At 41.1% G+C, this 27721-nt stretch overlaps 1 protein-coding gene across 1 annotated transcript in view; it reads right to left on the bottom strand.

Moving 5' to 3' along the window:
• The window catches only part of PAPPA (pappalysin 1), a 572334-nt gene that overhangs the window by 361814 nt on the left and 182799 nt on the right, over positions 1-27721 (bottom strand). The window contains exon 4 of the mRNA XM_069241521.1: positions 14570-14863. Coding sequence (XP_069097622.1) covers positions 14570-14863 — 294 coding nt within the window. The remainder of the gene's footprint in view (positions 1-14569; positions 14864-27721) is intronic.

Genomic DNA, 27721 nt, shown 5'->3' with positions numbered 1-27721 from the left:
TAAACCTGAGGAAGTCTGGAGGTGGTTGGAAATGTAGGATAAGATCCCACAGGAAAAAGGTGGCTCCTGGAGAATGAGAACTCACAATGAGGTGGGACCATATCACCCAGATTGGAGAGTGCAAGATGGGCCTGTGAACAGGCCTGGCCGGGAATATGAAGGTAAGAAAGTCACCAAGGATTGTCATTGCGGGTGACTGCACTATGGCAGTGGCTGCCGGTGGCGACTGGGTCAGAGGGTGACTCGGCTGGCCTGATGATGAACATGGAGATAAGTGACATCCCTGGTGGACAAGAGGGATCTGATTTGATCGTATTTTTCATTTGGGGGGATATGTCTGGAGGTAAGAAGAACTTAACTTTGTGTACAGTGTAACAATAGTCAAGCTCATATTAGTAACATAAAGGGGGTGGGGGAGCCATCTCCACGTAAGGTGGTAGGCTTGTTTGAAGGAGGGGGATTTAGACAACGGGTCCTGACAGCAAGATAAGAAATGGGTGAACACACAGATTTGTTGGTTAGTGGTGTGTCCAGGTGGGGGGGTGTTAGGCAGTTTGTTGATTTAACACCCTAGTTCTTGTGGGGAGTTGGTTCATTCATGCAGTGCATTAGATAGTGCAGAATTCCCGTCGTGAGAAAATGTGTGTTGGTCTCCCCTCCGGGTGGCGGATGGTTTGGATTCGGGTCGGGACAAACACATCTCAAGACTGACCGTACCAATATTATCACCTGGAATGTCAGAAGGTTGAAGGGTTACACAAAAAAATACAGTGCCCACTCACACCTACTGCGCAGTCAGATCAGGATAGGCTGTTTGCAGGAGACACATCTAATGGGTAATGAGGCTCAGAAGTTAGCGAAAAAGTGGAGAGAACAGCTGTTTTCAGTGACTTATTCTTCATATGCGAGTGTGTGGCTATTTAGTTTGCACACGAGGTACCTTTCCACCATGTCTACAGCGAGGCAAATGTCGAGGGGTGCTATGTGCTTCTCCAGGGCACATTGGATGGTAAGGACATCACTATCCTCAACACCTTTGTCCTCAACATTGGTGAAGGGAACCATTATGGGGCGATACAGGAGTTGCTTGAGGACAGTATAGGGTCTCCTGTAGTGTGGGGGGGTGACTTCAATTGCATCCTGGGTGGGAACATGGATCGGAACCCATCAAAACTAGGCACAGAGTTCCAGATCACAGAGTCCCTTATCCAAGTCATAGGAAATATGGGATTTCTTGATTGCTGGCATATTCTTCACCCACAGGAGTGAGAGTATACCTGACACTCCCTGACATATAATGCATATAGCCGCCTTGACTGCTTGCTTGTTGGGGGTGCTGAGCCAGGGTGAACACCAGGGCGCTATGGGCAGTTGACCATTTGGGAAGATTCCTCTCAGATCATGCACCGGTACTGCTCCCTAAACAATGTGGAGGCGATGCGCATACTTTCCGGCATTGGTGTATGCGTCCTGAGCTCCTGACATATGCGTTTGCATGTTTGCAGAGACAATAGCAGCCACGTTCCAGAAATACTTGGTGAATAACTAGGGCACCACCACCTCATTAACCACTCAGTGGAAAGCCCTTCAGGCAGTAATTTGAGGGTTCTGCATGGAGACTACATGCAGCGTCCAGAGACAATTAGAAGTAGATATTAGGGTTCGGCAACAGCAATTGGCGGATCTTCATAGGGAGGAGGCGAGCTCAGCAACTGTGCGCGGAAAGGATGTGCGCATCCAACGCTTCCTACAAGATTTGTGGGAATCTCTGAATATGCACACTCTTGAGTCTTACTGGCAGTGCCTCCACAGAGAGGGCGATAAGTCAGGCTGGCTCCTCGTCTGGATATTTAAACGTGAGCGAGGGGTCTCGCCATACTGCATTTGTGGACACCGGATGGGCAATTGGTGATGAACCGTCCTGACATCTTGAAGGTTCTCATGACACACTTTCGGGACATTTACCGTGCTGGCGAGGATGACTGGCCGGATATGGCTGAGGCATTTCTTGTGGGGGTTGACCTGCTGTGCCTCTCGTCTAACAGTGCACGCTATTTAGAAGGAGCCTTTACACTGGAGGAACTGTTGGAGAGGATTAAACCCAAAGCATCTTGGCGAGGTGGTTTCCCGTTGAATTCTGCTAGGCCTACTCTGCGACACTCACAGAGAAACTTCTGGAGGTTTTCTCAGAAGCACAGCAAGCCAGGACCCCGACTCCTACCATGCACAAGGGCATTATATGTCTCATGTTAAAGTCAGGGAGGGGGCCAGAGGAACTTTCTCATACAGACGACTCACTATGATCAGTTCCGATGTTAAGGTCCTTTGTAAGTTGCTGGTAAATCGGTTGCAGGGAGTAGTGCGTATACTGGTGCATGAGGACCAGTGTGGGTTTATGCCTGCAAGCAGCATGGCCCTCAACCTCTGGCGGTTAACCTATGTGTTACATGAGACCGCAGGAGTAGACAGAGACATGGACCTTGTTTCGATTGACCCGGAAAAGGCATTTGATACAGGTGGAGTTATCTAAAGTCTGTGCTGCAGGGAATGGGTTTCAGTTCAGTCTTCAGAGACTGGGTACACCTGCTTTATACAAACCCTGTAACTCGTATTAGGGTGGGGGGTGAGGGCTTGGAACCCTGGATGGTGGAGAGGCACTTGACAGGGCTGTCCCCTTTCACCACTCATATTTGCCTTGGTGCTTGAGCCTATGGCGATCTTGTTGCACGGGGAGCAGGAACCCTGGGTATATGGGTGGAAGAGTTGAATCACATCATCTCATTATATGCCAATGATGCGGGCTTACTGACACTGTGCTTTCTCCTGCCAGGATACACCATGTAAGCCTTGGTTATCTGGGGCATGGATATGAACTGGGTGAAAACTCTCAGCTAATCAAGGTAATTTGTATTATGAGGGTTTGTTTTATAAAACGAAGAAGCGTGATGAACAGGTGGCAAGCCTGGCATTACAATTTTGCCATGTCATTGGGAAAATTTTCAGAGTGATGAAACACTTTGCCAATCGGAAAACCAGGCCCTTTGTGTTCTTCATTGTGGCAAAGCAATTGTGCACAGACAGGCTCAGGAAAAGTTAAACCTTTACTTTGACCTGGTAAAGTTCTCCACTCCCTCTATGAGCTATACAAATACCGTATAGATACATAAAACCAAACCTGAAGGAAGGAGTTGTGCATACATTATCCCCTTTGGTTGGGTTCGATTACAGTGAATATTATCTCACTGTTCATGACAACTTTCTTGTTTGTGATCAAAAACATTTGCACAGGCAAAGGTAATATAGGAAACCTCTCAGTCTCTGAGAATGGCAAAAATCCAGCACTTTGCAAAGCTCTGCAAATACAATATTTGGCACAGTCCACCTGTCAACCTCTAATTTCAACACACAGATTCCCTCCAGACATATCTGATAATAGTAATGAAAATTAATTATTCAAACGGGAGTCTTAAGTTTCCTAAATGGCATTTCTTGAGTTTGCTTACCTTTGAAGCCCAGCATAGAGTTCCATAACCCCCTCAATTCCATAAACGTCTTTGGGGCTGTATACTACACTAAGAAACCAATAAGCTATGGAACCAGGGCTGTGGCCTTTCATAGAATAGCCCAACGAGAAGTTACCACTATTACCTCGCATGTTTTTGATGATATTATTGGGTCAAAAGGGAAGTTATCCTTTTTCAAGGGAAATCACAATCCTAAAATGGCCTGTTTTTAATGGGATAAATGATTGAATGGCCCAAAAACGCAGTTTTCAAGAGGTTCAAACTGGGATGTGGGTATGAACATGTAAGCAAAGTTAATTTAAAAATGGTTTATCCACTTTAAACTCCTAAATTTCTTCCTTGTTACCACTAGTTACGTGGTGTCACAAAACGTCAGGTTTTATTACTTGGAGCTGCCCGTGGACACTGACTGAAGCGGTGGTACTCAACTAATTCCAGTGGCACCAGATGCTGTGCAGACTAAAACTGCATGTATTTTCGTGGTTGTCAAGTCTTTGGCAAAATGAGATACCTCCAACTTCGGCTTTCTAGAGTCTTTTCATGCAAGCCAAAAGAGGAACCATGTGGGCCGTGCTCAATTCCATATATGTACAATCGGCTTATACTAAAACATTCCTGTCCTGATGAAGGCGCATTAAATCACTCTGGGTTGAAACACCATTGAGGCTTTTGATGAATAGACCAGTCGATTTATTTTTTAATAGGTCATAGTGTTGTGATACAACTGACTGATCCTGTCCCAACTTTTTTATTTTTTCAAATTTCTCTAATGGCATGACTTCTATGTACACATTTTGTCACTTGTTTTCTACTGCACTTTGTGAACACTTGAGCACCAAGCACTTTTGCTACTTTTACCGTATGGTTTGAAAATATAAATTCAGAATCCGATTTTCTCTATGTGTAAAAAAAATGCCACACTGGGACAATATATTATATTTAAAGCTATATCATAATGGCTCATCGTCTCCAGAATATATTCACGTGTGTATTATTAAATGGTATTAGAGTAATATCTTCCTCAGCGTTTGTTCTCATAAACTCATTAACTTGACAATGTTTATCTAGCCTTCTGTCTCTCGCCTCAGGCGTGCGTGTTTGTGTACTGAAAAAAACGATGGCCTTGTACAACTTCTCGAGAACTCACTGGAATACCTATTGTTGTGTTTTGAAGGCTCGCCAAATATTTTCCATGGTGACCGTGCACCAGCGACAGTCAGGATCTTGTGTAAGGGTGTAATCTCTCAATCTGCCTGTTCGTGTGCGATGCAAAGACATGACCAAGGCTATAGGGAGTAATACGAGGAGTAAAATTAGCTGTACGTTTTGGGCAGGGAACGAGCAAATGGCAGGTTATTCAGGTCCCTGAAATTAGTGTAAAAAGTGAGTTAATTGTCCTAAACTGTCTTCTCTTGGGACCAGATGTGCTAACATTTGGCGCAACTCGGCACAGCAAGAAAACATGCACAAAAACAATCCTCAAAAGCAGGGCAAATAATGAGAAGAAATAAACATACTGCTCCTCGCTATGCTCAAACCTCACCCATGGTGTGTCTTCCTGATGCAGAGTAACGCAAGGCACTCACTTGTGCCTTTTGTTACTCTAGATTTACTAAGCCACAAAGACCCACACAAGGTGGCTTTGCTTGGCTTAGAAAATCTGGCTTAAGGTCAGTGTCATATGTTAAATTTAATCAATTTAATTGCCCCCAGGATATGATCAAGAAATTTAAAAGCTAAGAGACCATGGTGTAATATGAACTTTGGTCACTATCGTCCAGTCTAATATGAAATACTGTCTAGCGTGTGTAGACTTAAAATGAGATACACGTACCCAGGGTCCTTGTGGGTGGGGGAATAAAACATACACAATTATATCTTTGAATATTTTTGAAGGAGAGTGGGTCTCTGTATATCTATGATATCGTCCATCATTACTTTATAGAAGCGAGATCTGCAATTATTTTAAATCTGAGATTTAAAAAAATCATTCCACTATTTTTTAGTATCAACTCAAGTTAGAGTGGTACCTTTTACCTATCATTTCAATAGTTGTGACTTGTCAAAAATAACTTTAAGAAGTCAGAACCAAGCAGTGTGAACTATGTTAATACCAAAGACCCAAAGGGTTAAAAGACAAGTATCACCTATTTCAATTATAATTGACAAACCTACTCCTCCATTAGACAGATAATTAGAAATCATCTACAATAGCTGAAAGTGTGAGAGACATGAGTGTGTTATAAATTGTATAGGTCTAGGTTGTGTGATATGAAATTGCATACAAGTCAGACAAAGTGGTATATCAAAGAACTTGATGAAGTAGTTAATATTTTTCGCTGCCTGACTCCAATTCAGTGTGTAGTGAGATCTCTGTAACAAAAGCGGCTAGACTTTCTAATCAACATACATGGATTCGTTATATTTTCATGGCGACCTGGCTTTGGATACAAATATATTACTATTTTTATACTTTACGAATAACCTAGAGATTTTATAATTCAGATTGATAGTATCATACCACTATTTCATTACTTACTGTCAATGTTCATTTCCTTTTAACATCTTACAACTAGTTTTGCCACTGTGCCACAGACATATAATTCATAAATATAGTGTTTGTATTATGATGAGTAACTGCTCACAATAAGAATGCTTAAATTACTTTGAAAGATGTTACTGTTGTTTGATCTTCCTACCAATCAGCACATCCCAGGTTAAATAAAATGTCTACACAAACTACCCTTAAGAACTCAGTAAAAACACTTAGCTCTACAAATGTGATTCAGTTACTTACACTTCAACTAACCTTAAATTAATAGACAAATTCTTAAACAAAATACAGTATAGAATGTTGAAACCATAAACACTGTGAACGCAGTCTGATTTTCAGGTATCAACAAATGGAGATGGCGGTACCTGAATTTCATCACCTATATATTTTGTTGTGAATGTCATCAACAAAATTATGTCCCCAGTTAGATAAATATTATGTCCCCAGTTAGATAAATATTATGATAGAAAATCTACACCTAATAAGACAATATTTTGTAAACAACATTAATGTTACAATTTTGTAGGAAAAGGTATTTCTGTCTTTAGATACGAAGAAGGTTCTCATAAAAGTACTTTTGACCATCATGAGAAAGTGACTAGCTAACTCAATCATTTGAATTATCCTTCTGAAATGGGCTATGAAGGCAGTCGTGGCAAATATGTAATAAAAAGAGCATAATTGAGAGTACTGCAACCACAAAGAGGGGCTCTCATTACTCTTTCTCTTCTGCTATTTGTGCTTATCATACAGCCATTTTCAGAGAAATTTAGAAGATCCCCACATGTCTGAAGAATAGGTTCTCATATAGCACATAATAAAATGAGTTTGTATGCTGACATTAGTCAGCATTTTCTTGCACATCCAGCACCTGATAACTGAGGCAAGCATTATTGAATAAACACCCTAAATGTATCTACTCTTGAACATTAGGTTTGTATCTTTAATAATATCCATAATTTATCCAGAGTCCACTTTGCCCACTGGTTATAGATAAGACGAGCATCTAAACAATAACAATAACCGTAACCATAATTTAATGGGAAAACCTTGAAGATAGAAGGCCTGGATATTAAGTGTAAGTTGGTGCAAACAAAAGAAAGAATTGCAGGTAATTGGCAGAAAGACAAAGAACTGATATCTACATGAAAAGGTGCAGAAAATCTACCTAACTCGACTGGGAAGAAACTACAGCAATCAGGAATTTCTATAAAACCATTACTGATCATGGGTGAAGACCTCCTTATAACACAAAACAACATCTCATGAAAGATGTTGGCAAAACATAAAATGTAAAGGGATCATTTACTGAAGAGGAAAATACAGCTTGTTTTATGCAGTCCTGCATTCTAGCAATCACTCACAGTAGGCACTCAGGAATGAATGTTTGTTTAATACTGTCAGCTTGGGTCGTAAGATCTATAGCTCTATAGTGCTGTCATTGCCCGCCTGACTCCTTTTAAGGATCATTGGTTTGTTAAAATGTTCCAAAGTACAAGTAGCTTGTTTTGTTATTTGTTCTTTTTATGTTTATTATTGGGTGCTGTCATTTTTTTAGTCTCAGAAGCATACATTTCTAAATTAGTTCCTGCTGCTGAAGGCACTACTTTGTGCATGTGCTCATTGAGAAGAAGCAAAATACCGCCACAGGGAAGCTATCCAGTGGCGGAAGTGGGCTGTGCTTATTGTCCCATGCCCTACGTTATAATAGGTGGAAGAAAAATGTGAAGGACACAAAAAAACAGACCAAAGGATGAGCACTGCATGCTAAAAGCCCCCAAAACAAAGTATATTATTTATATACTTTTATAAAAATCAAGACATAAAAAGGCATTATGGAATAAGATTCTAGTTAATACAAGCATATTGCTATTAGGTAATTTTGAAAGGGATTCTCTTTTGAATAGATATCTAAAGCACAACGTTTGAAATGATTATGTATTTAAAAAAGAAGACTATATGGATGTGAGGTTTGAGGATACAGGTATGAAAAATAACTGGATGAATACCTGGGCTTTGATAACAAGTGAGAAAACATTAAGTAAAGTAGTGTGCCTCTATATAGACGTAAAATATCTGGAAGCAATTACTGGGTGAATTTAAAAAAGGGAGAAAAATACATTCGGCTGAAAATTAGGTTCTAATGTATTTTCCTCTGTATATGCGCACCCCATACAAACACAGATACTCAGCATTAAACACACTTTTAGAGAACATTATTTTTTAAAAACCAAAAAAGAACTAAAATAATCTACTCCCAAGTGTAATTAACTATTTACTTAATTTTGCACTGGAATTTTCATTATATCATTATTGTGGCATTAGCCCGAAACAGACCACAAAATGGTTTCCTAATTGAACAAAACCTTCATGAGAATTGATTTTCTTGTAGTGAATACTGTATCCTTCCTTTAAGAAGCTCAGTCATCAAATGTTATTGATTAAGGGAATTGCAGTACATCTGCCAAAAACTGGAAGAGGCACTGCCCACCCTACCTGGAGTGCTGGGGCAGACATTTGATAAAACTCTAAATGAAATCCTAATTCTTTAAAACTGGGCTTATTCAATCTGAATAACATGTAATGATCTCTCAAGTGACACTGAATTCAACATATTAATGCTTTCTTATATTTCATACCTCCTTTGCAACTGCAAATTCTTGTCTTTATATGTTTCATTCCCAGGACTTGGGTCAAGACACATCAAATAATATAGTGTTTGATATTCTTAATTCAGACATTACATGCTAGTTATATTAAGCGAATAACTCACATACATGTAAAGGTGATGGCATTTACTCTCTCTCTTCCCCAATATCCTTTTCTCATACTGAGAAGGAGTTTTATGAGGTAGAATGTTTTATTAGAATAGAAAACTACTGATTCATCCAGGTTTACATGCTATTCCATTTACGTTTGCTTATGGAGAATGTCTCAGATACACAGCAGCAGTAGAAAATGACAAGGAACACATAAGCTCAAGTCCCATAATAAATGAAATTTCTAAATGATCAAACACAGTTTGAGTGCCACTGTTGTCATATCTGTAGTGGAATAAACATTCTTGGACTGTAGGCCTATGTTACTAAGTACATTAACATTCTCAAATCCTACTTCATCAAGGAGATCTCTGAGAGAAGATGTGTGCAGGAACTGCAAATCACCCAATTTTAATACCAAGCTAAAAGCCTGAAGAAAAATACAGTCAAGTAATTCTCAATATCAAAGCCATCTACATAGAAGAGAAAATTGACATCTCTCCAAACCGTGCTATATCTCTATTCCACTACAGCAATACCACTAGACCTTCAGAAACCTTTTTGCTTTCATCTGCCTTTAAATGCAACACACTCCTCTTCTATTTCACAAAGTCATTTCTAGAAAAGCAATCACTTGCATTTTGTCTCACTGAAATACTCCATTTCAAAACTATTAACTATTGGGTCTCTATTCTGTCAGTGACAAACTCTCCAAGATAACTCAACATCACAAACCTACCAATTACTAATTGGCCACTTTTTGTACAAAAAGCATCAAAGGCAACTTTCACATCTTCATGCCAGCTTTGTGCTTACTGACTAATGCCATGGTCAGTCACAGACCCTTCCCAAACCACTAAGATGTGGTCAGATTATTCCATTTTGAAAATGGCCTATCCTAACCCTATCACATAAAAACCTTATTCTAAACTGTTTTGGGATGGCAACTCAACTGAGAGGTGCATTTGAAATCAACCGATCTCCTTCCTCAAAAGAGTATTTCCTTGCAGACTATGAATTGGTTCTGATTATATCAAGTCACTCTATAAAAACAGTGTTAGGTGCATGCTAAACAAGTCATGTATACTCATTGAAATCCAAATTAATGTTGCTGGTCATGGACTTCTTGTGTGATCAATAGTAGCTGTAGAAGATGGCAAAGCATTTCTGTGGGAGAGCAATAACACCTTTCACTTCTTCCTAGGGTTCTATTATAGCATACACTATTACAACATATCTCTTATGCCACTGACTGAATTGCTACATAGGCAAGAGCTGACACTTAACATGACTTTAAAAAGTTGCCACTCGATATCGTCTTCCTCCATTACTGACTTGTGAAACTTGAATATTTGATGCCTGGGAACTTTCTGAAGCAAAATAATGAGAAATATACATTTCTTCTCATTACCCCAAGACACAAAAAATACATTTAACCCACTTCTTCACACAAGTTCAGAGAAGAAGACTTCTCCCTTTTACTTTCCACCTCAATATCTCAGCTCTTCTCTTTATTCCACTCACTCACTTGCACCACATCAACACATTAAAAAGGGCCTTAGTTAGAGTTTGTCAGACAGGATACTGTATCACAAACACAGTGTAGGTCCCATCCTACTTACTTCAGTGCATGATAGCTTATGACAATTTTGTGACAGTATAGCCCATCCTTCAAATGTGGTTCTAAGCCGTCTAATGTTCATTCAAGGTCAGACAAATATTCTCATCTGTCCAACGGTGAATAGCCACCCATACCCATTATTTAACACTTGGAAGGTTGAATAGCCATAATAGTTGTCGTTTGTCAATCTTCCCTTGCTCTTATAAAAGATGTTCTCCATTCCACTGCCAGACTCATTTCCTATACAAGAAAATTTAATTCAATGACTCCATTTTGGAAAGACCTACACTGGGCATCCTTGAAAACAAGCATTATATTAAAAATCTGCTTTCTCTAAAAGTGTTTGATCAAGTTAGCTGAAGTTTTCTAAACATTACTTTTACCCGGTGGACTTTGGTGCTAGGATGTGTAATTGTATATCATTGAATTACAATGGACCTTCAGAGAGGATATACATAAATGAGAACAAATCTGACACAGTGGCATTACAGAAGGGGACCAGACAGGGGTGCCCTATATCACCGCTGCTGTTTGCACTTTCAATAAAGCCTTTAGCGGCAATGTAAAGGGAAAATTTGGTACTACATGGGCTTGAATTTCAGCAAGAACCTCAGATCGGATCTCTTTTTGACAATGACATCCTCCTGATGCTGACTAAACCAGAGGTACTGATGGCTGCTGTGGTATGCAAGTTGAAGTGCTTTGAAAATACAGCAGGGTTTCACATCAATACTGAATACTGAAGTAATTAAATTGTTGGGGGAGCTTGCTTTCATTTGGGCAACTTCCTGTATCAAATATGTAGCAACAAGCAACACTCCCTCTCTAGCGAAAATGATACATGCCAACTGGTTAGTGATAAAGATTGACAAAAAAGATAGGGGTAGATGGGGTGTCCACCCAGTTTCGTGGCTAGGAAGGATTGCTACAGTTATAATGAAAATACTACTGAGGCTTCTTTATGTATGGCAAACCAGGCTTTACTCCATACGGAAAGAAGAAATAACTTCCCTACAAACGCTGCATACTAATCTCAATAGTAAACTGCACACACAAGAAGCTCTATGAGCATTGTCTCAAACTGGGAGCAGGGGAGGCAACTGTTTATTGCTGATCTCTGAGTTATTGTCGGCAATAGAGCTGCTATGGGGGTGTACATATTTCTGCGAGTGCCAAGTTTAAATAACAAGTTTGCGCATTATTAAACTGCAAAAAAAAACGAGTTTGGCAGACGGAAAAGCCAGAGGGGGTGTGGGGTGGTGTACAGTGGGAGGGGAGAGTAAGGCTGGCAAGGAAAGTAATACAAGAGCAGGCGGACTGCAGACATGTGCATTCCTAGGAAGTCCATTTATAAAAGTTTTAAAAAGTACCTTGCGAAGCATGTGGTCAGTGGAAGGAGACTCGGCGAAAGCCAGTAAGCAGTGACTGGAAGGAGTACTTGGTGTGATGGCATGCAAGGCAAAGCAGAGAGCAGGAAGTGAAAGTAGACGACGTGCCGGCCGTAATAAGAGCGACGTTGGACTAAGCCAATGGTAAGTTTAGGTAAGTAATTTGTGGGTTTTAAGCCCCTTTTAAGATTTTTTTTATTATCCACAAAAGATTCTGCAAGCACACGTGCAAGCGCGCACGTGCAGGCGAAGACTAAAAATTATATTTGATATGAACTACAAGTACAAATAGTATCAAAAGATTTGGCGAACTCTAATTGCCCATTAGTGGGAAATGATGTATGCTCGACTAGGTCACATCGACTAAGAGTTTTAGATGTGAATGACTAACTTTGAAGAGGCAATTAATATGTAAAGGAAAACATCCTCATGGGGAGGGGAGTGGAGGGCAGTGAGAAACCTCTCTCTTGGACATGACACGGATTCGTGTGTGTGGAGCAGGCAGTTGTGGTGGGGAAGGGGTTCGGTTTTGGTTATAGGGAAATTTTGAAAGAGAATGATTTGGGGTTTCTTGTACTGTATTGGAACACGTACCAAACAACATTGCTTAATCTCTTCTCAATAAAACATTTTTTTAAATCTCTCAACGTAAAACAAAAATTGAGATGAATTAACTTTCATTTCTGGCTACCCTTTTTACCATCTCAGGGTAACAAACAGATCCCAGCAGCAGACATTTTTTAGATTTTGAGCCATAGACATTCATAAACTCCCAAGAATCAAACCAAACTTTCAAAGGCTCCCCAACAAATACTCAGAACTCTCTTTCAGGCCACATATGAAACAACCAACTCTGCTCACATTCGGAAAATTGCTAAAAACTCACCTTTTGTGTATTTTCTTCAAGAAAACTTTCTAATATGTATCCATGTCCTGTATCAGCTACTAACCTTCAAGTAGTCACTTCAGTTTAGTTTGATAATAGCAATAGTACCATCTGGTGCAGACATGCTATACAAACCAGATAAATGAATAAATACAAATCTGGCATCCCCCAGTCTGGTAATTTTCCCTCACGTGTCCTGGTACAAGGTACCATTATTCATCTCCAGCTCATCCTTTACTTCTGGTGTCTGATAGCTCACTTCTATCTCTAGTTGCCTCTTACTTTAATGAACGCCAAGAAACCCGTTTTCCAACGAGCACATCTGTAACGTGTACCAGCAATTAAAGAAGCATGACATCTGCTAATGATTCTACATTTACCTTGGTGGTAGGGATATGCAATCACTATGTTAATGTGGGGAAATATTTCCTTTCGGTACTTTTGCCACTCATCCGGTCTTATTTCCAGACTCCTAGTTCTAGACATACTTGCATTAAAAATGATTTCTCCTGTACAGTGTTTAATTTCTTAAATATTTCTATGTCTTTAATGTCCCCATTTTTCTCCTCTTCCATCTACAAAATATGTTTCGCTTTTTGGCTCGCCTTTCGTTGAAACAGAGGTTTAAACAGTGTATACTTCTTTACTTGTCTCAAGGTTTGTGTGGCTTATGAGGCTTTTAGAATATACATACCACAGAGATATGTAAGATTTGTGTGTTGTATTAAGCGTTCAAGATGTACATGCCACAGAAATATCTATGTTTATATGAGGCCTCAATAATGACCACAACTTCTTTTTTGCTGCTGCTTAGTATCTTTTCAATAGATATACCAAATCATTGACATTTTCTTTATGTCTTGATGGTCCAGGATTGGTTAACCAGAATAAGAACGTCTAGAATACTGACCTATTAGTGACAGTGAAAATATCTACCAAACTTATGAAGTGAATGATAATGTTCTGATATCTAAATGAATGACTTCTCATTTGGCTTTATTTAACATACATGAAAAGCTAAGATTCCCTCACTTTAAATCTTTAGCATTATTAAATATTTTTTTCATTCTATGGTGGATCAGAATAGGTTTTTCTTTCATCCTCTTTGCAATGTCAATTAGGCAGTACCGGAAGCACATCAGTTCCAAATGTGACATTGGCATTTACTATAAACAACAGATATCTAAAAAACCACGAACCCTCAGCAGTACAGTTTGAGGGATTCAGGGAACCTATGACAGTTTTTATATTACAAAAAAATACTGGATGTAAGACTCTGTTATAGTCAGTTGCTCTTTGACACTTTACAAGAGTGACACTGCATTTGAAGGCACGCAACTCTTTCTCATTGAGACATACTGGTTTGCAGTAATCCAATCCAATCCGATCCAATCCAACCAGGCCATCTAAATTATATGGAGTGCTAATCACTCCAGTGAGAAGTGACTAAGTGCTGGCTCTGCCTGAGCCATGGAGAATTATGCAAATAAGTGAGCCTTTAGACACACTTAAAATGCTCCTAAGGTTGTCTGGCAAGGAATTCCATAACAAGCAGTCTATTGCAGATAACGATTTCCCTCCAGCCGTTTAATTCTAGTTTTGAGGGGTGGAGTGTACCAAGAGGGGTTTACGTGTGGATCTCAGCCTTTATTTAGGGCAGTGCCATATGAGGGTCAGCTTTAGGTAACTCAGAGCGATACAAAAAACTTTTTAAGTCAACAAAGTTAATTTGTTTATCAGCTGCAACCTGGAGCTAGTGCACCCCTGATCTTATGTAGGTTCACAACAGATTCTATGGAAAGAGCACCAACGCAGCAAAAACGCAATAGCAACATACCTGCATAGCTCATGTAGTTGTTGAATGGAGTATTCAGAAAGTGCTGGTAGCCACAGGTCTCATTCCCAGGACTTGGGTCACCACACATTTTATGCTTGGGAGCTGGATTGGTGTCGCCACAGAGGTCTCCAGTCTCTAAGGATGGTTCAGTCTCCATGCACGGGTCACTGCAGGACATAATCTCAGAGACGCCACGAAAGACATGGTAAAGGCCAAGGCTGTGCCCAATCTCATGGATCATGGTGTGTGTGTGACCTGGGATGCCATAAAAAGATGGATTCAGAACAATTCCACCTGCAAACAAAAGATAAAGGAATAATTATTAGAAAAGGCATATGAGACAGGGAAATCACTGCCTGGAGAGGCGACCAAGAGGAGACATGTGTCTTGATGATAGCAAACACAAATCAATCTCCCTTTTGAGAAAGAAGACATGTTGTATCCAGAATACTGTAGAATGAAGCCACCGCAAAAGCTGTGAACCCATGGCTTAAGGAAGACAGAAATGAGCTGAGAGTAGAAAATGGAACTCATGGGAGATTTGTCTGAAAGTAGGACAGAGATAGTAACTGAAGTTTCAAAGTCCTTGTGTTCACAGGATTTAGAGGTGCATTTCTTTGATCAAACCTAATATTTTATAACGAATATTATGATACCTAGGTCCAATGATAATAGAAAGAGTGAGAGTTTTTCAGATGTCAAAGCTCATTTCTAATGAATGAGATTTCGAGTATCAGGCCGAATGGTGTCTAAAAAATAAGAGGAGAGCCAAAGCCTGTATGAAAAGCAAACAATGGGGATATATGACATTGTGAAAGAAGCATGAAGATGATGACATGGAGAGAGACAGAGAGGGTCTATGATGCATAAAGATGATGACTAGAGGATCAAGAGTGTGGAATGACAGGGCGCTGATGAATCTTGTCAGGGAAAGATGCATCTGGAAGTGACAAGAGAGGAAAAAAAAATAAAACAAGCAATAACCTGGAGAGAGGAAACAGAGAAGAGAGACATAAATTAGAAGGGGAAGACAAAATATACCTTCCGTAAAGAAGACAGGTTGGGGAAGGGGCCTCAAGACTGAAATGTGGATCATGGGAAGGCAGAAATGAGCCAAACCCAGGAGAGAGCGATGGAGAGAAGGTAATTAGCATTGACAGGAGAAAGTGAAAAGTGATGGAACCAGATGATTGTGTCATGGACAGAACACGGATGCAGGATTTGGGCGTTAGAGAGTGGAAACTCGGAGGCACCGTTGCTTGAAGGAAATAACCGGGAGAAGTGATTAATTAAAGAATACAGCAGAGTGTGGTCACTTCCTGGACTGAGTGGTAGAGACAGGCCATAGTCTAGAAAAGCTCAAAGAGTAGCAGTGACCCATACATTTATGATATGCATTTGGGACAATATTACAAGCTGGAGGTGCCAGCATATGCAATATTTTGGCTTGGACCTCGGGGTGAAACAAGGTGGCCTTTAACCAGCCCTGCCGGTGCAGGTCTGCTGCACCTGCCATCTGCCAAAAGGCGATAGAACATATGTCCATTGCTGTATCAATGATCTCCGACGACACTCTGGCAGCCTCCTGCAGAATGCCTTTAACCTCCTTCTTTTTGTCTTTTGGAAGGTGGTCGAGAAGAGATGAGCGATCCAACCTCATTTGGATAATGTAGCGTCCCAGATTGGCTAGTGCGTTTTATGCTCTGATGGATGTGGCTGCCATCGCTGCAAAGCGTTTGCCAATGTTGTCGAGACCTCGACCTTCCTTGCCCGGTGGTTCTGAACAAGGGTCAGATGAATTCCTGGAGCCTCTCTCTGCCACTTGCATGTCTACTGAATCTGGCCGAGGATGCCCTATCAAGTGTGCCGGTGATGAATCTTGGGACTTATATTTTTAATCCATGTGAGGAACCACAGCAGTGACCAATACTGGGTTCATCAACTTCAAACCTTCTTCCCATATATAATTGACATTAGGGATAGATCGGACAGATTTCCTTGCGAAGACCTTAAAATCATGCAGGAAACATTCTATTTGTTTGAACAGGAGAAGCAGATCAAATCTTTCAGAAGCATGTTCCTTGATCTCGTGAAATCCATCCCCCATCCTCAGGAGAAGAACGTGCCAGAGAAGGTGCAGGTGATGGAGATGATGGTGCAATGTAGTCATCACATTCCTGACCTGGTGTACCTGAGGCTTGGAGTAATTCTCCTTCCTCAGGCTGACATAATCATCCCTGATGGTGATGGTGTGAGGTACAGGTCTGAGTTCCTGTGTCAGGTCTGGTATAGGAGCTGTAGGCAAAGGTACCACAGCAGGTGCCTCTGTGCACCCCAGCGTGAAAGGGACTGACGAATGTGATTTGGGAAAGTGTTTATTTAGCATGTGCCTTAAGTCAATGACTAAAGAGATTGGCACTGATAAGGTATCTCCCCCTGAGGTTTGTTGTTGTTCTTTGGACTCTTCATAGGGATAGTGCTCCTGAAATTAGTTGTATTGATGGGATATGGGCTGCTGCCGGACCATGAAAAAGTCCCCTTCCAAGTAACTGGAGGTGTCCTTGTCAGGATCATCACCACCATAATCCTCAGGTTCCTGACATTTAACTCGCAATTGTGAAGGGCTGTATGAAGGTCTGAAATTCCCTCAGTCTGCTGATTCCTCAGTGTTAAGAAGGTGGGCCGGAAGCAGTGGGAACACCATTCTGGGTAACGTCAACTCTGGTCTAAGCTGAGCAGAGACATTTTTGGCAATGAATGCCACCTTTTTGCATTTTGTTGACGGGCTCATTGACTAGTTCATCTACAAAGAGAGCTTCTTAGTAATATTTATGGTTGCAAACATTGGCATCGTCGACGGTGACTTGAAACCTGTTGTTGACAGAGTGGCAATCGATGTGGTCATGGACAGAGTAGTCGTTGATGAAGTGGTAATCGACGGGATGACTGTTGTCATTATCTTCGAGGAAGTGGTGGTCATCATTGCGCCCCTCGTCGATTAAGCCGTTGTTGTTGGAGTGACTGTTCTCACAGATGTAGATGGAGTAGTCGTTAATGAAGTTCTCTTCGACGCCGCTGTCCTCACTGACGGGTCCATCTATGGTCTCATTGTCGTTGACAAGGCTTTTTTCTGAGGAGTGACAGGCACAGAAGAAGATGAGTTGGATGATTTATTCTCCCAGAGCCTGTAGAGGAGTCCTTAGAAACAGTTTTTTCCAATTCTGATTTTTCCACAGACTTCAGTCTTTTAGAGTCTTGTAACCATGAGGTACAGACCTTGTTTTTGCATTTTCGCTTTGGAGGAGAGCGACTAGGACCCTCCTCCTCCTCAGAACCAGATTGGGACCTGGACTTTTTCTTTTGTAGCCCTTGAGGTAGCCTGGCTTCTCTGTCCTTTAAGAGTTTTTTCAGAAAAAGTTCTACAGTGCATACAATCCTTGGGTGTATGGTTAAGATGTAAAGAATATAGGCAGTCTATGAGGATCCTCAGAAAACAGTTGTGTCGTTCCACAGGACCTGCATGTCCTGAAAAGCCTTTCCTTATATCCTTCTGACATATTAAAGATAAAACACAGTACCTTAAAGTTGAATCCAAAGATATCCTTGAGAGGAGAAAAAGGGTCAAATGTTCATCAACTGTAACAACTAAGCAGAACTCAGGAAGACTCCCTCACACATGATGTGTGTTTAGAAATCTGAGGTATGGTGGCTCTGCAGGGGAGAAGTGGTCCTGGGTCCAGTTTCTGAATGGCTAAAGTTTGAGTCTATTAAAACAATGTGAATTGGTTAACAGTGTCACTTGCTCTTTCCATATTATTCCAATGTACTTTTTAGTACAGTTTATTTTAAATACCCTGATGCTCCCACCATGACGATTGGGAAGATTCAAGCATGTGAATCTATGAAAGATTTAATACTGGCGAAACAAACATTTCAATAGAACCAAAACAAACAAGCCATTTCACTTAGTGATGTGCAAGTGATAAGTATTCACTAAAATCTGACTTCCACACCTTGTTGTTTGTGAACTATTTAGCTTTATCAGTAAAACTGCAGGTCTGGGCAAATTTAGTGGCCATTTTAATGAGAAATGTGTTGTCTGTAAATTACAGTGTACTACCTCATCATGTTTTAGTAATATATTTGGAACAGTCTGTTCCAAAATGCACAGCCGAACCAGTGGCGAAGCGAAAGTAGAGGGGGCCCCCTGCAAAGAACAAGCAGGGGTCCCTCCTCCAAACACACTCAGGCCAGGTGCTGTACTGAGTGGTCCCCCTGGAGCTCAGGGACCCCCGCACCGCAAGGATTGTGTGGGCCTTTGTTACACCACTGTGCCAAACACATACTACACCCTTACCACTGTCCTGCTGAATTGGTGTGGCTCATTTGCTACACTTGTTCTTTGTGTGACAATTGTATTTTTCACAGTTCCTACCACTTGGATGATTTAACACTGATGGACACTGATGGCACCACCCCCACTCTGAAAATTGCTCTAGCACCACTCTTATGGAGTCATTTATGGTTTGGTGGAGGGCTGCCAAACTGCTGATATGGCAGAGGCACAGTCTCTACTCATCATCCACCAAATGTAGACTTTGAAGCTGCTTTACAGAGGAATATTTGCCAAGAGGTCATCCACAGATGATGCAGGAGCACTTCTGGTGAAGCTACAGAATGCTGTCTGGCTTGCCACATTATAGAGGGATGGAGGACTGGTTAGCAATTTGTTTTGTTTTCCAAAAGCAAACCTTCAAAGTCATGGTTTGTTTTGGAAAAAAAATAGAACACCTGGTGCCCTCTTGTCCGAATGCGCAGGTTTGCTGTTTGTTTTTTTCCTGGCTGAGACAGCCAGGCTGTTCAAGATGTAGGAGAAAAACAACCCCACTGTAAATAGTAAAGGCCCTCCAACACCATGGGGCTGGTGGGTCTGATGTAGCTAACTCACTGTTAAAGTGTTTTCTGGCAACAGAGTCAGGTGAAGCATCGCCTTATGCACCACAGTGATTTTTAGAAGATGCCCCATAACCGCCCACGTCTAAACGTGGTCCTTAAGCTAGAAATCTTGCAATAATGCTGTTGCATTTTTATTTTAAAAAATCTGCAAAATCATTTTTCACTTAGGATACTACAGTCATTTTCCATTTCACTTCCCATTCTAGAGTTATGGAGACAAGCGCTTGATGTTTGGAATACTAAACCCTTAAGTATTGTATTATGGCATCAGAGTTTGTGCAGGGCAATGCATTTTGTGCATAGATTATGATGGGATACCACTGCCAACATTGTGGAAAAGGCACCATCCATGTGTATGATGAGCACACTAACAGCAAAGCGAAACATTGCCCATCTGGGGCATGGATTGAGACATTGTTGGGCAGAGAATGCAAAACGAAGTCAAAGCCTTAGAGCGGGAACACATTTTAGAACACATTCACCGCAATTCTTTCTACAGAAACCCAATGCTCCCCACCAGGGGAGTAGATTTGCTTTCCCTTCCTCTCTTTTCTTTTGTTAACTAGACTGCCAGAGCATTCTTTTAAATCCAGGACTTCCTGTAAGTCCATGTTTCACATTTACTATTTCAACAATGCGATTCTCAGCTCTCTTTGCGGCCTAGCACAGAGCTGTCACAACCACCAATGTTTGGCAAAGGAAATTATTTTATTGTATTCAGACACATCCATATGTTCTACCCCTTCCCCCGCCTCACTATTTTGGATTAGATTCCTATTGGTTTGAAAGAACTCAAACCGCCTTTCCTCTTGAGGGTCTCCGATTATTTCCCCAGTACCAAAGGGGCCTGAGTCAAGGTTGTGCATTCCCCAGATTCAAATCTCTTGGCTTTGGCTCGAGCCTGAATACCTCAGTGTGGAGGCGTGTGGAGAGCTTGTGAGGCTGATGTTTACGTCCTGAATGTTCTTGGTACTGCTTTCCTTGTGGGCCGCCGAGGGGATCAGAAACGTAACCTATGTGTCAGTGGTTGCCTTAATTCCTGTATGGCCATGCGGCCTGGGCCTTTGCTAAGGATTTGTGTTACCTGGTCTATTTTCTAGAGAATTTCGGACAATGACCTTGCAAGCCCCATTGTTGCAATTAGGCAGGTCCTGGCAAGCAGGAAGAACAGAAGAGCACCATTCTCTCAATGCTCAGGTTTCCGAATATAATTTTGTACATATGTGAAGTTAAGAACGACAGGAAGCGTACTGAGTATCCATCAGGGTAGAGCAAGTAAAGAGCACCTACAGTCAAGTCATCAAAACACACGATTAAAGTATAAACACCAATGATCTATTTTTCATTGCAAGACTGACCAGCGCCAATAGCAGCTTAATTGTTTTACCAGGAGAAATGTAAAATTCTGTTTCACCTGCTGAAGTGCAGGGAGGAAACAAGGAGTGGGGTAAAGCGCTACCAGGCATGGGTTACCAGATTGCCAATATAAATTGATCTTCCTGAAAATCACAAGCAAACCATAAAAGTAGACATTAAAACCTTCACCAAGGATGTGGGGATCATAACGGAGTTTACTTAAGATGAAGTAACACAAATTAGGCAATGGGAGCAAAAACAGAGTTTATTCAATTGCCAAACTGTGCAATCCACATTCTGTATTAGTGACACCACTTATGATAAATGGACACTAAGCTCTTTGTTATATGATTTTTTAAACACTTCTTCAGCTGTAGGAAATTGCAATGTACAAGCTAAAATGGCTTACAAGACACACACTCTCAGCATGGAGAATCCAGCGAATTCTACCCTGATTCACATACACCTACCATCAGTATGCACCTGTTAGGTACTTCTTCGCATGAAAGAACAAATTTACTTGGAAGTCACAAAAATTAATGCATAAGGCACAGCTACTGTGCTGCGTTGGGTGAAAGGAGGAGAGCAAGGCAGTGCCGTACTAGGATATGGTGTGGTTGCGCTCTCCCCCAGGTTCTGGCACACAAGAGGCTGCCAGCGCTATGCACACAATCTGCGAAATGTCTAGGATAGGTTTTATACCAGAAGGTTAAGCTTCCAGTAAAAGAAAAAAATTGATTCGACACAGAGGTTCATTTACAAGCCTCTACTTCCACCGAAGCATCACTTTCAGCGACGCTGATGCTCCCGTGACACTCCTGTGACGATGTGCCCTTTTCCATATTTACAAGGTGGCCCTAAGCCACTTTGCACGGCTTAACACCACCTTGTAAATATGGCCCCTGATGCAGTTTTCTGTGGCAGAGGGGCATACAATGGGTGTTGCTCTGGACATTTCCACGCAACACCCACTGCTTTTGACACTGCTCCAGATTTATGAGAAATCGTAACCTTGAGGCAGTGCCAAAAACTAATGCCACCCCCTAAGGTGGGATTAGAGTGGCGCAACAAGGAGAAATACTTTTATTTCTCTCTGTTTTCACTTTTTGCAGAATGCAGCACACATAGTAAGACAAACCAACATTAATGATTGTTTATGTGCAGGAATGTGTCTCTTCCTGCACATAAACAATCATTAAATAATTACGATTTGCTACTTCTAAGTGTGCTGCGTTCTGCAGCATACATAGAAGTAACTAATTGTCATTATTGATTGTTTATGTGGAGGAAGGGACACCTTCCTGCACATAAACAATAATTTCCTGCATTGCAGGCACTGTTGCTCTATGGTGAAAGGGGCATTTGCACTGGGCAGTTAATTTTAGCAGCTAGGGAACACACAGGGATGCAACATATTGTTGTTATTACGGTGCATCCGGTGCTGCCAAGTTTGGTGCAGCTCCACGCGCCATTTCTTTGTGAATAAGGCTCAAAATGTTTAAAACTTCCAACTTTGTAAGTGTGCTGCAAAAGCAGAAAACATGCAAAGTTTGAAACGTTTGGCAGAAAAAAACTTTTTTCCACCTTTACGCCTGACTCAAGGAGGCCTAATATTTTGGCACAAAGCCCTGCCTACAGGTAAACAGATAAACTTTACATCAAAATCCATAGGTAGTTGCATTGGAACGCCCATGGAATGACCTTTGCATTGTTTAAAGGCTAATTTCAAAAGCAAAATAAGTTTTGCACAGGAAAGTAGATTAGATTTTTTGTGAATATATGTCTGTAAGAATCTTTGTATGTACGTGTGAATGTGTGCATGTGAATGTGCATTTGGTGTTCTACCTGTCCCATGTGTAAGTTTGTGTGCCTGTGTATAGGAGGATCTGGGTATCTATGTATGAGAGTGTGTGTTGTGCATAAATATCTTTGCACGTGAATGTGTATTTGGTTTTCAGCCTATACATGCATGTGAGTGTCAGAGTTTCTATCCGTGTGTGTTGTGCATGCACATGTGTACACGTGGAAGTGTATTTGATTGTCTTCCTGTTTGTGTGATTGTGTGTGTGTGTGGGTGTGAGACAGAGAAAGCGAGAGAGAAAGAGGGACAGAGACCATCAACAATAGGATTGAGAAATGCCGAGGAGCCCCTTGAACAGAAGATATGTTCTTTCCTGAGGCGCACATTATTCACGTCTGTCAAAGGCCTAAATCAAATGCAGTTGAAAACATGTCCTCCATTGAGCCAATCTATATCTGAGCTCCTAGATCTGGCTTCCTTTCACAAAGATTTCTTTATCACAAACATATTTGTTTTCTGGAAAAAAACAGAAAACAAAAAGGGTGAGAAAGAGAAAGATATTGAGGGGCCTATCAGTAAATGCAAATGCTGCTGAAGGAGTGTGTTGTCTGAGTATGTAGGTCATTGTGGTGGTGTATGTTTAGACCAGCGCTTTGGAGTTGGAGATGTTTGGGAGAAAAGATTGCAACACATTTTAGACTGCTCTGAATGCGAACATGTTTATATGCAGGCTCGTATTTTTTGCGGTGTCCAGAGTCCTGTTATTGGTAACTTTTGGAGATCTGCTCCTGATCTTTCCATAGAAGTATCGGTGGTGTCCACTATGTGACATTTTAGTTGAAAGAAGATAAGAACTGAAGTTGTGTTTTCTTGTGCTGTCCACCCGGGAAATGCTTTTTCCATTTTTGTCGCTACTTTTATCCTGTCCTTCAAGGGACTGGATATCTGTGCCCAATGTCTGTCCAACTCTTCTTGTACAGGCCTCATGTGCAGTCTGAATAATGGTATTAGCACTATACGGGGAGACATCATGCCTAGTAGTCCCTTGAGGAGGCATACTTTTGTTACTTTCTGCTTTAGCATTTACTTTATTAATGCTGAAAGAGCTATCGCCTCTCCATTGATCGAAAGGCTTTCTCATCTGTCATACCTATTATGGAACATAACATAATAAATCTTCTTGATGGGCTCAAGTATGACTTGCTTTTGTTCAAATGTAAGTCTAAGGACTTGAAATGTTCATTATAGACACTGACTGACTTGTTGGTAGATTTTATGGACAGGCTTTTATCATCCAGTCTTCTAGGTAATTGTAGACTTGATGTGCTAGCCATACATTTGGTCAAGATTCTAAGTGCAGATGGAGGTACTCAAAATTGGTAGTGGCAACCTGTTACCTCCAAACATAGGAATTTGAAATGCTTTTTGTGAATGGAAATATGGAAATCCGTATCTCTGAGTTCCAATGATGGTGTGTACTCGTTTCACATTAGAAGGGGTAGAACGTCTTGGGAGTGTGACCATTCTGATGTTTGCTTTCTCAGATATCGAATGAGCTGGCTTAAATCTAGAATGGATCGCCACTCCTTGACAGTCTTTATTTTTACCAAGGAGTATCTAGAGTAAAACTCCACATTCTAATGTTGCTTTGAGACTATTCCAACGGCTCTATTTCATAGCATAGATCATTTTTCTGCTCTCAACAAATGTAAGTGTATGTGTTTCATTTTAGAAGGTGGAATAGTAGGAGGATGTTAAATGAACTTCAGTGTATGACTTTACTGCATAATCCTGCACCCAACTCATTTTTCTGATTGTCTCCCAATTGTTTTCAACTGTAGATAATGTACCTGCTACAGTGCATGATGTTCTAGCTCTGCATTTTTAGGTATCTGGTGTCTGAATACTGTCTACGTACTCTAGCGCCCTGACCCTTTTGTTGAGGCTTACGCTTCACTGATTGTGTCAAATAGGGTGGCTGCGGTTGCCTTTATAAGTATGGTTATTTTTGGCATGGTGTAAGCCCTGACGGTGCTGTGGATATCAATAGACTGGTTAATATGGTGTTCACCTGCAACTTTCATATGAACCTCAGTATGGTTGTGTTCTTCTTCCTTGAAAGGACCAAGGCCTACAATGCTGTAGAGTTCCTATCAGCTTCCGTATTAACTTCAATACATTGAAGAGCGTCATCTGCATGTTTCCCAAACAACCATTTGCCTTTGAAAAGCATGTCCATGATTTTATTTTGGACCTCTGGTCTGAAAGAGGCCATCCTTGACAAGATGACATCCTTGGCCAGAGACACACAGTTGCTCCACAAGTTGCCTGAAACCTGTTTTTGACAAGCCCATTGTTGAATTTATTTATGCCCCTTAAGCTTTTTCTCCCTTATGGAGGATAGCTTTCACTTTTTGCTTTTTATCCCCCAGCAACAATTACAGACAGAGCTATGTCAGACCATATCTGTTGATCATATTTGCCCATGATTGCAATGGCATTAGCAGTCCTTATAGGCATAGCAGCCATAGCGGCAAATCTTTTTTTTGCCATATCCATTCTACTGCCTTTCAGGTCTGATGGTGCTGTAGAGAAAGGCATACTGGTAAATCTTTGCAGGTTTAATATTTCTTTTCTATTTGTGGTACTTCTGTGTCCAGTGTAGCCAGAGTCAGCATAAGCTTGAAACCTACTTATCATATATGAGTCAAAAGTGGGATTGATTTGACTGACTTCTTAGTTGGTTCCTTAAAATCATACAGGACACAATCATTGTTCTTTACTGTCCCAGTAAGGTTGAATCATTTGGCTGCTCAGTTGGCCAAAGAATGAAATCTGGCGATGTCATTGGGCAATGAACCCATCAGAGGTGGAGTTGGGGTTTTCAACTGGTAACATATATTCACTCCATTTGTCCCCTTCAGTTGAAGGGGATCAAATAACTCAGTTGGGTGTATTCCACCTTTTCAACATCAGTGTAAAGGATGGTTTGTTAAGTTACATCCAGGAATTGCTGCACGGGTTATGGATCTTGAGGCAGATCCTGAGATTCCTGAGGTGCAAATCTGGGAGTAATTGGAGCTTGCTTAGGTGTAGTAGGTGAAGGTAGCTTTTGTGGACCGGTTGCGAAGCAGGCATTATACACCATCATTGTGTGTCTTAGGTCTTTAACCCGGTCTACTAGTACCCGCATCATAGGTCTTTGGACATAATCTTCAAAAATAGATTTGTACAGGTCATAATGGGGGTCATAATGGCCTCTGTCTTCCCTTTGTCAGGGAGTGAATTGTGAGTGGTATGTCTGTGGTTGCCTTTGTTGTGGTCAAAACACTTGTTCCTATTCTGAATCTTGGCAGTTTATATGAACTTGTCCTGGGTTTAAGAATGTTCCAAATGGATCAATCTGGTCTGAATCTTTCTCTGCTTTTGTGTTCAGGAGCTTCGTCAGAGAATGAGATTGGAGATGTATGTTCTAGGCACAATGGAGTAGTAGGCAGATGATGTTTGTGCCTTCAACGTTAGCGTCATTGATGGGGATGCTATCAAGGTGTGTGCCACTGATAGGATCGTTGCTGATGGCGTGACATCGAAAAGTGTGCAGTCTCCAAAGTCTTGGATGGAATTGTCAATGGAAACGTCTTCGATGTCATAGGCTCCATCGTCGACGCCTCTGTCCTTGATGGGTCCAGTGTCTTCTCTTAAACACTGACTTCTCATCTCTGTCATTGCAGGTGGGGATTCACCAACAGGAGTGGTCAACAACGTTGTTAACATGGCCACCATCAACAGAGAATTTACCTTCAGTTTTCTGTTCAGCGGCCATGACTGTGGAGGCACTGACTTTGAGAGTACATCCTTTTCCTTTCTTTCTCTAGTGGACACGGATCTGATGACCTTTTCTGTGCCTTTTTATGCCTTTTTTCTTTACACTCTCCTGAGGCGGAGTCCCTGGGGTTAGGTTTGGCATTATAGGATTCTGCATCATCAGGCATTCTTTTTCTGTAAGATTTAGAGGAACAAGCCTCAGATTCATCCCTTAAAGAGAGTTGTTCACAAGCTTTATTCTTCTTGCAGAAAAGTCCTGCATATCTTGAAGTCTTTGGTCTTGTGCTGAAGGTAGAGGCAGTATATGCATCTCTTGTGATGACCATCTGAGAAAACACTCATTTTCCCACAAGAATGACATGGCTTGAACAGGCTTCTTTTACATTTTTCTATAGTTATCATTTTGTAGAGGCCAGAGACTGAAATGAAACTTAAAGACCAGGAAATAGAGGATAAAAGTTCACGTATCTGTTCTGAAGAAGTTTAAATTTCTGAACCTCCAAAACACATGACATGCGGTAGACATCTGAGGTGGGAGCTCCTCTGGGAGTGGGTGCATTACAGAGCACTCTCACCTCAGTGGCTGAAGTTCTGGCCTATTGAAATGAGGTGAATGTGCTAGTAAAGTGGGCACTGCCTATGGCCTTCACAGCTGTCAGTGCATTATATTGCTATTTCATAGTTACCTAGGAATTCCAACATCAACGACGGGGACTGATTTAAGCAACTGAATCTATGAAAGATCCACTGCTGGAGAATGTCAAATAACCTTCCAAAGAATACGCATGCAAATCAGCCAGAGGATGTGAGAGAAGGAGAGCAGAAGAAAGAGAGAAGGGGGAAAAATGAATAGTGAGTGGAAAGGAAGCAAGGGAAGAAGTGTAGGCAAGCAAGTAAAGAAATATGAAAGGATGGGGGAATCATGGATGATAGGAAAGTAGGTAAGAAACAAAGGAATAAAGGAAATGACAAAAAAGAAAGGGAAAAGGTGAGGGAAAGTGAAAGAAACAAAGAAAGAAGGAAAGGAGGAAAGAATGAAAGAGAAAATATAAAAATGAGACAAAAAAATTAATGGGGCAATGTTGTATTGCTTAAACTGAAATTTAAAGTTTGATAAAACATGGTGTTAAATATACTTTTTTAATTCTTTCTTGGCTATCAGATTATAAGCAAAGGAGACTCAAAAGAGAGTCATTTAAATCCACTGAGAGATT

Source organism: Pleurodeles waltl, chromosome 6, assembly GCF_031143425.1.
Source record: "Pleurodeles waltl isolate 20211129_DDA chromosome 6, aPleWal1.hap1.20221129, whole genome shotgun sequence".
Lineage (NCBI taxonomy): Eukaryota > Metazoa > Chordata > Amphibia > Caudata > Salamandridae > Pleurodeles > Pleurodeles waltl.
The sequence above is the reverse complement of the archived record's forward strand: the minus strand, read 5'-3'. Positions and strand labels throughout refer to the sequence as shown.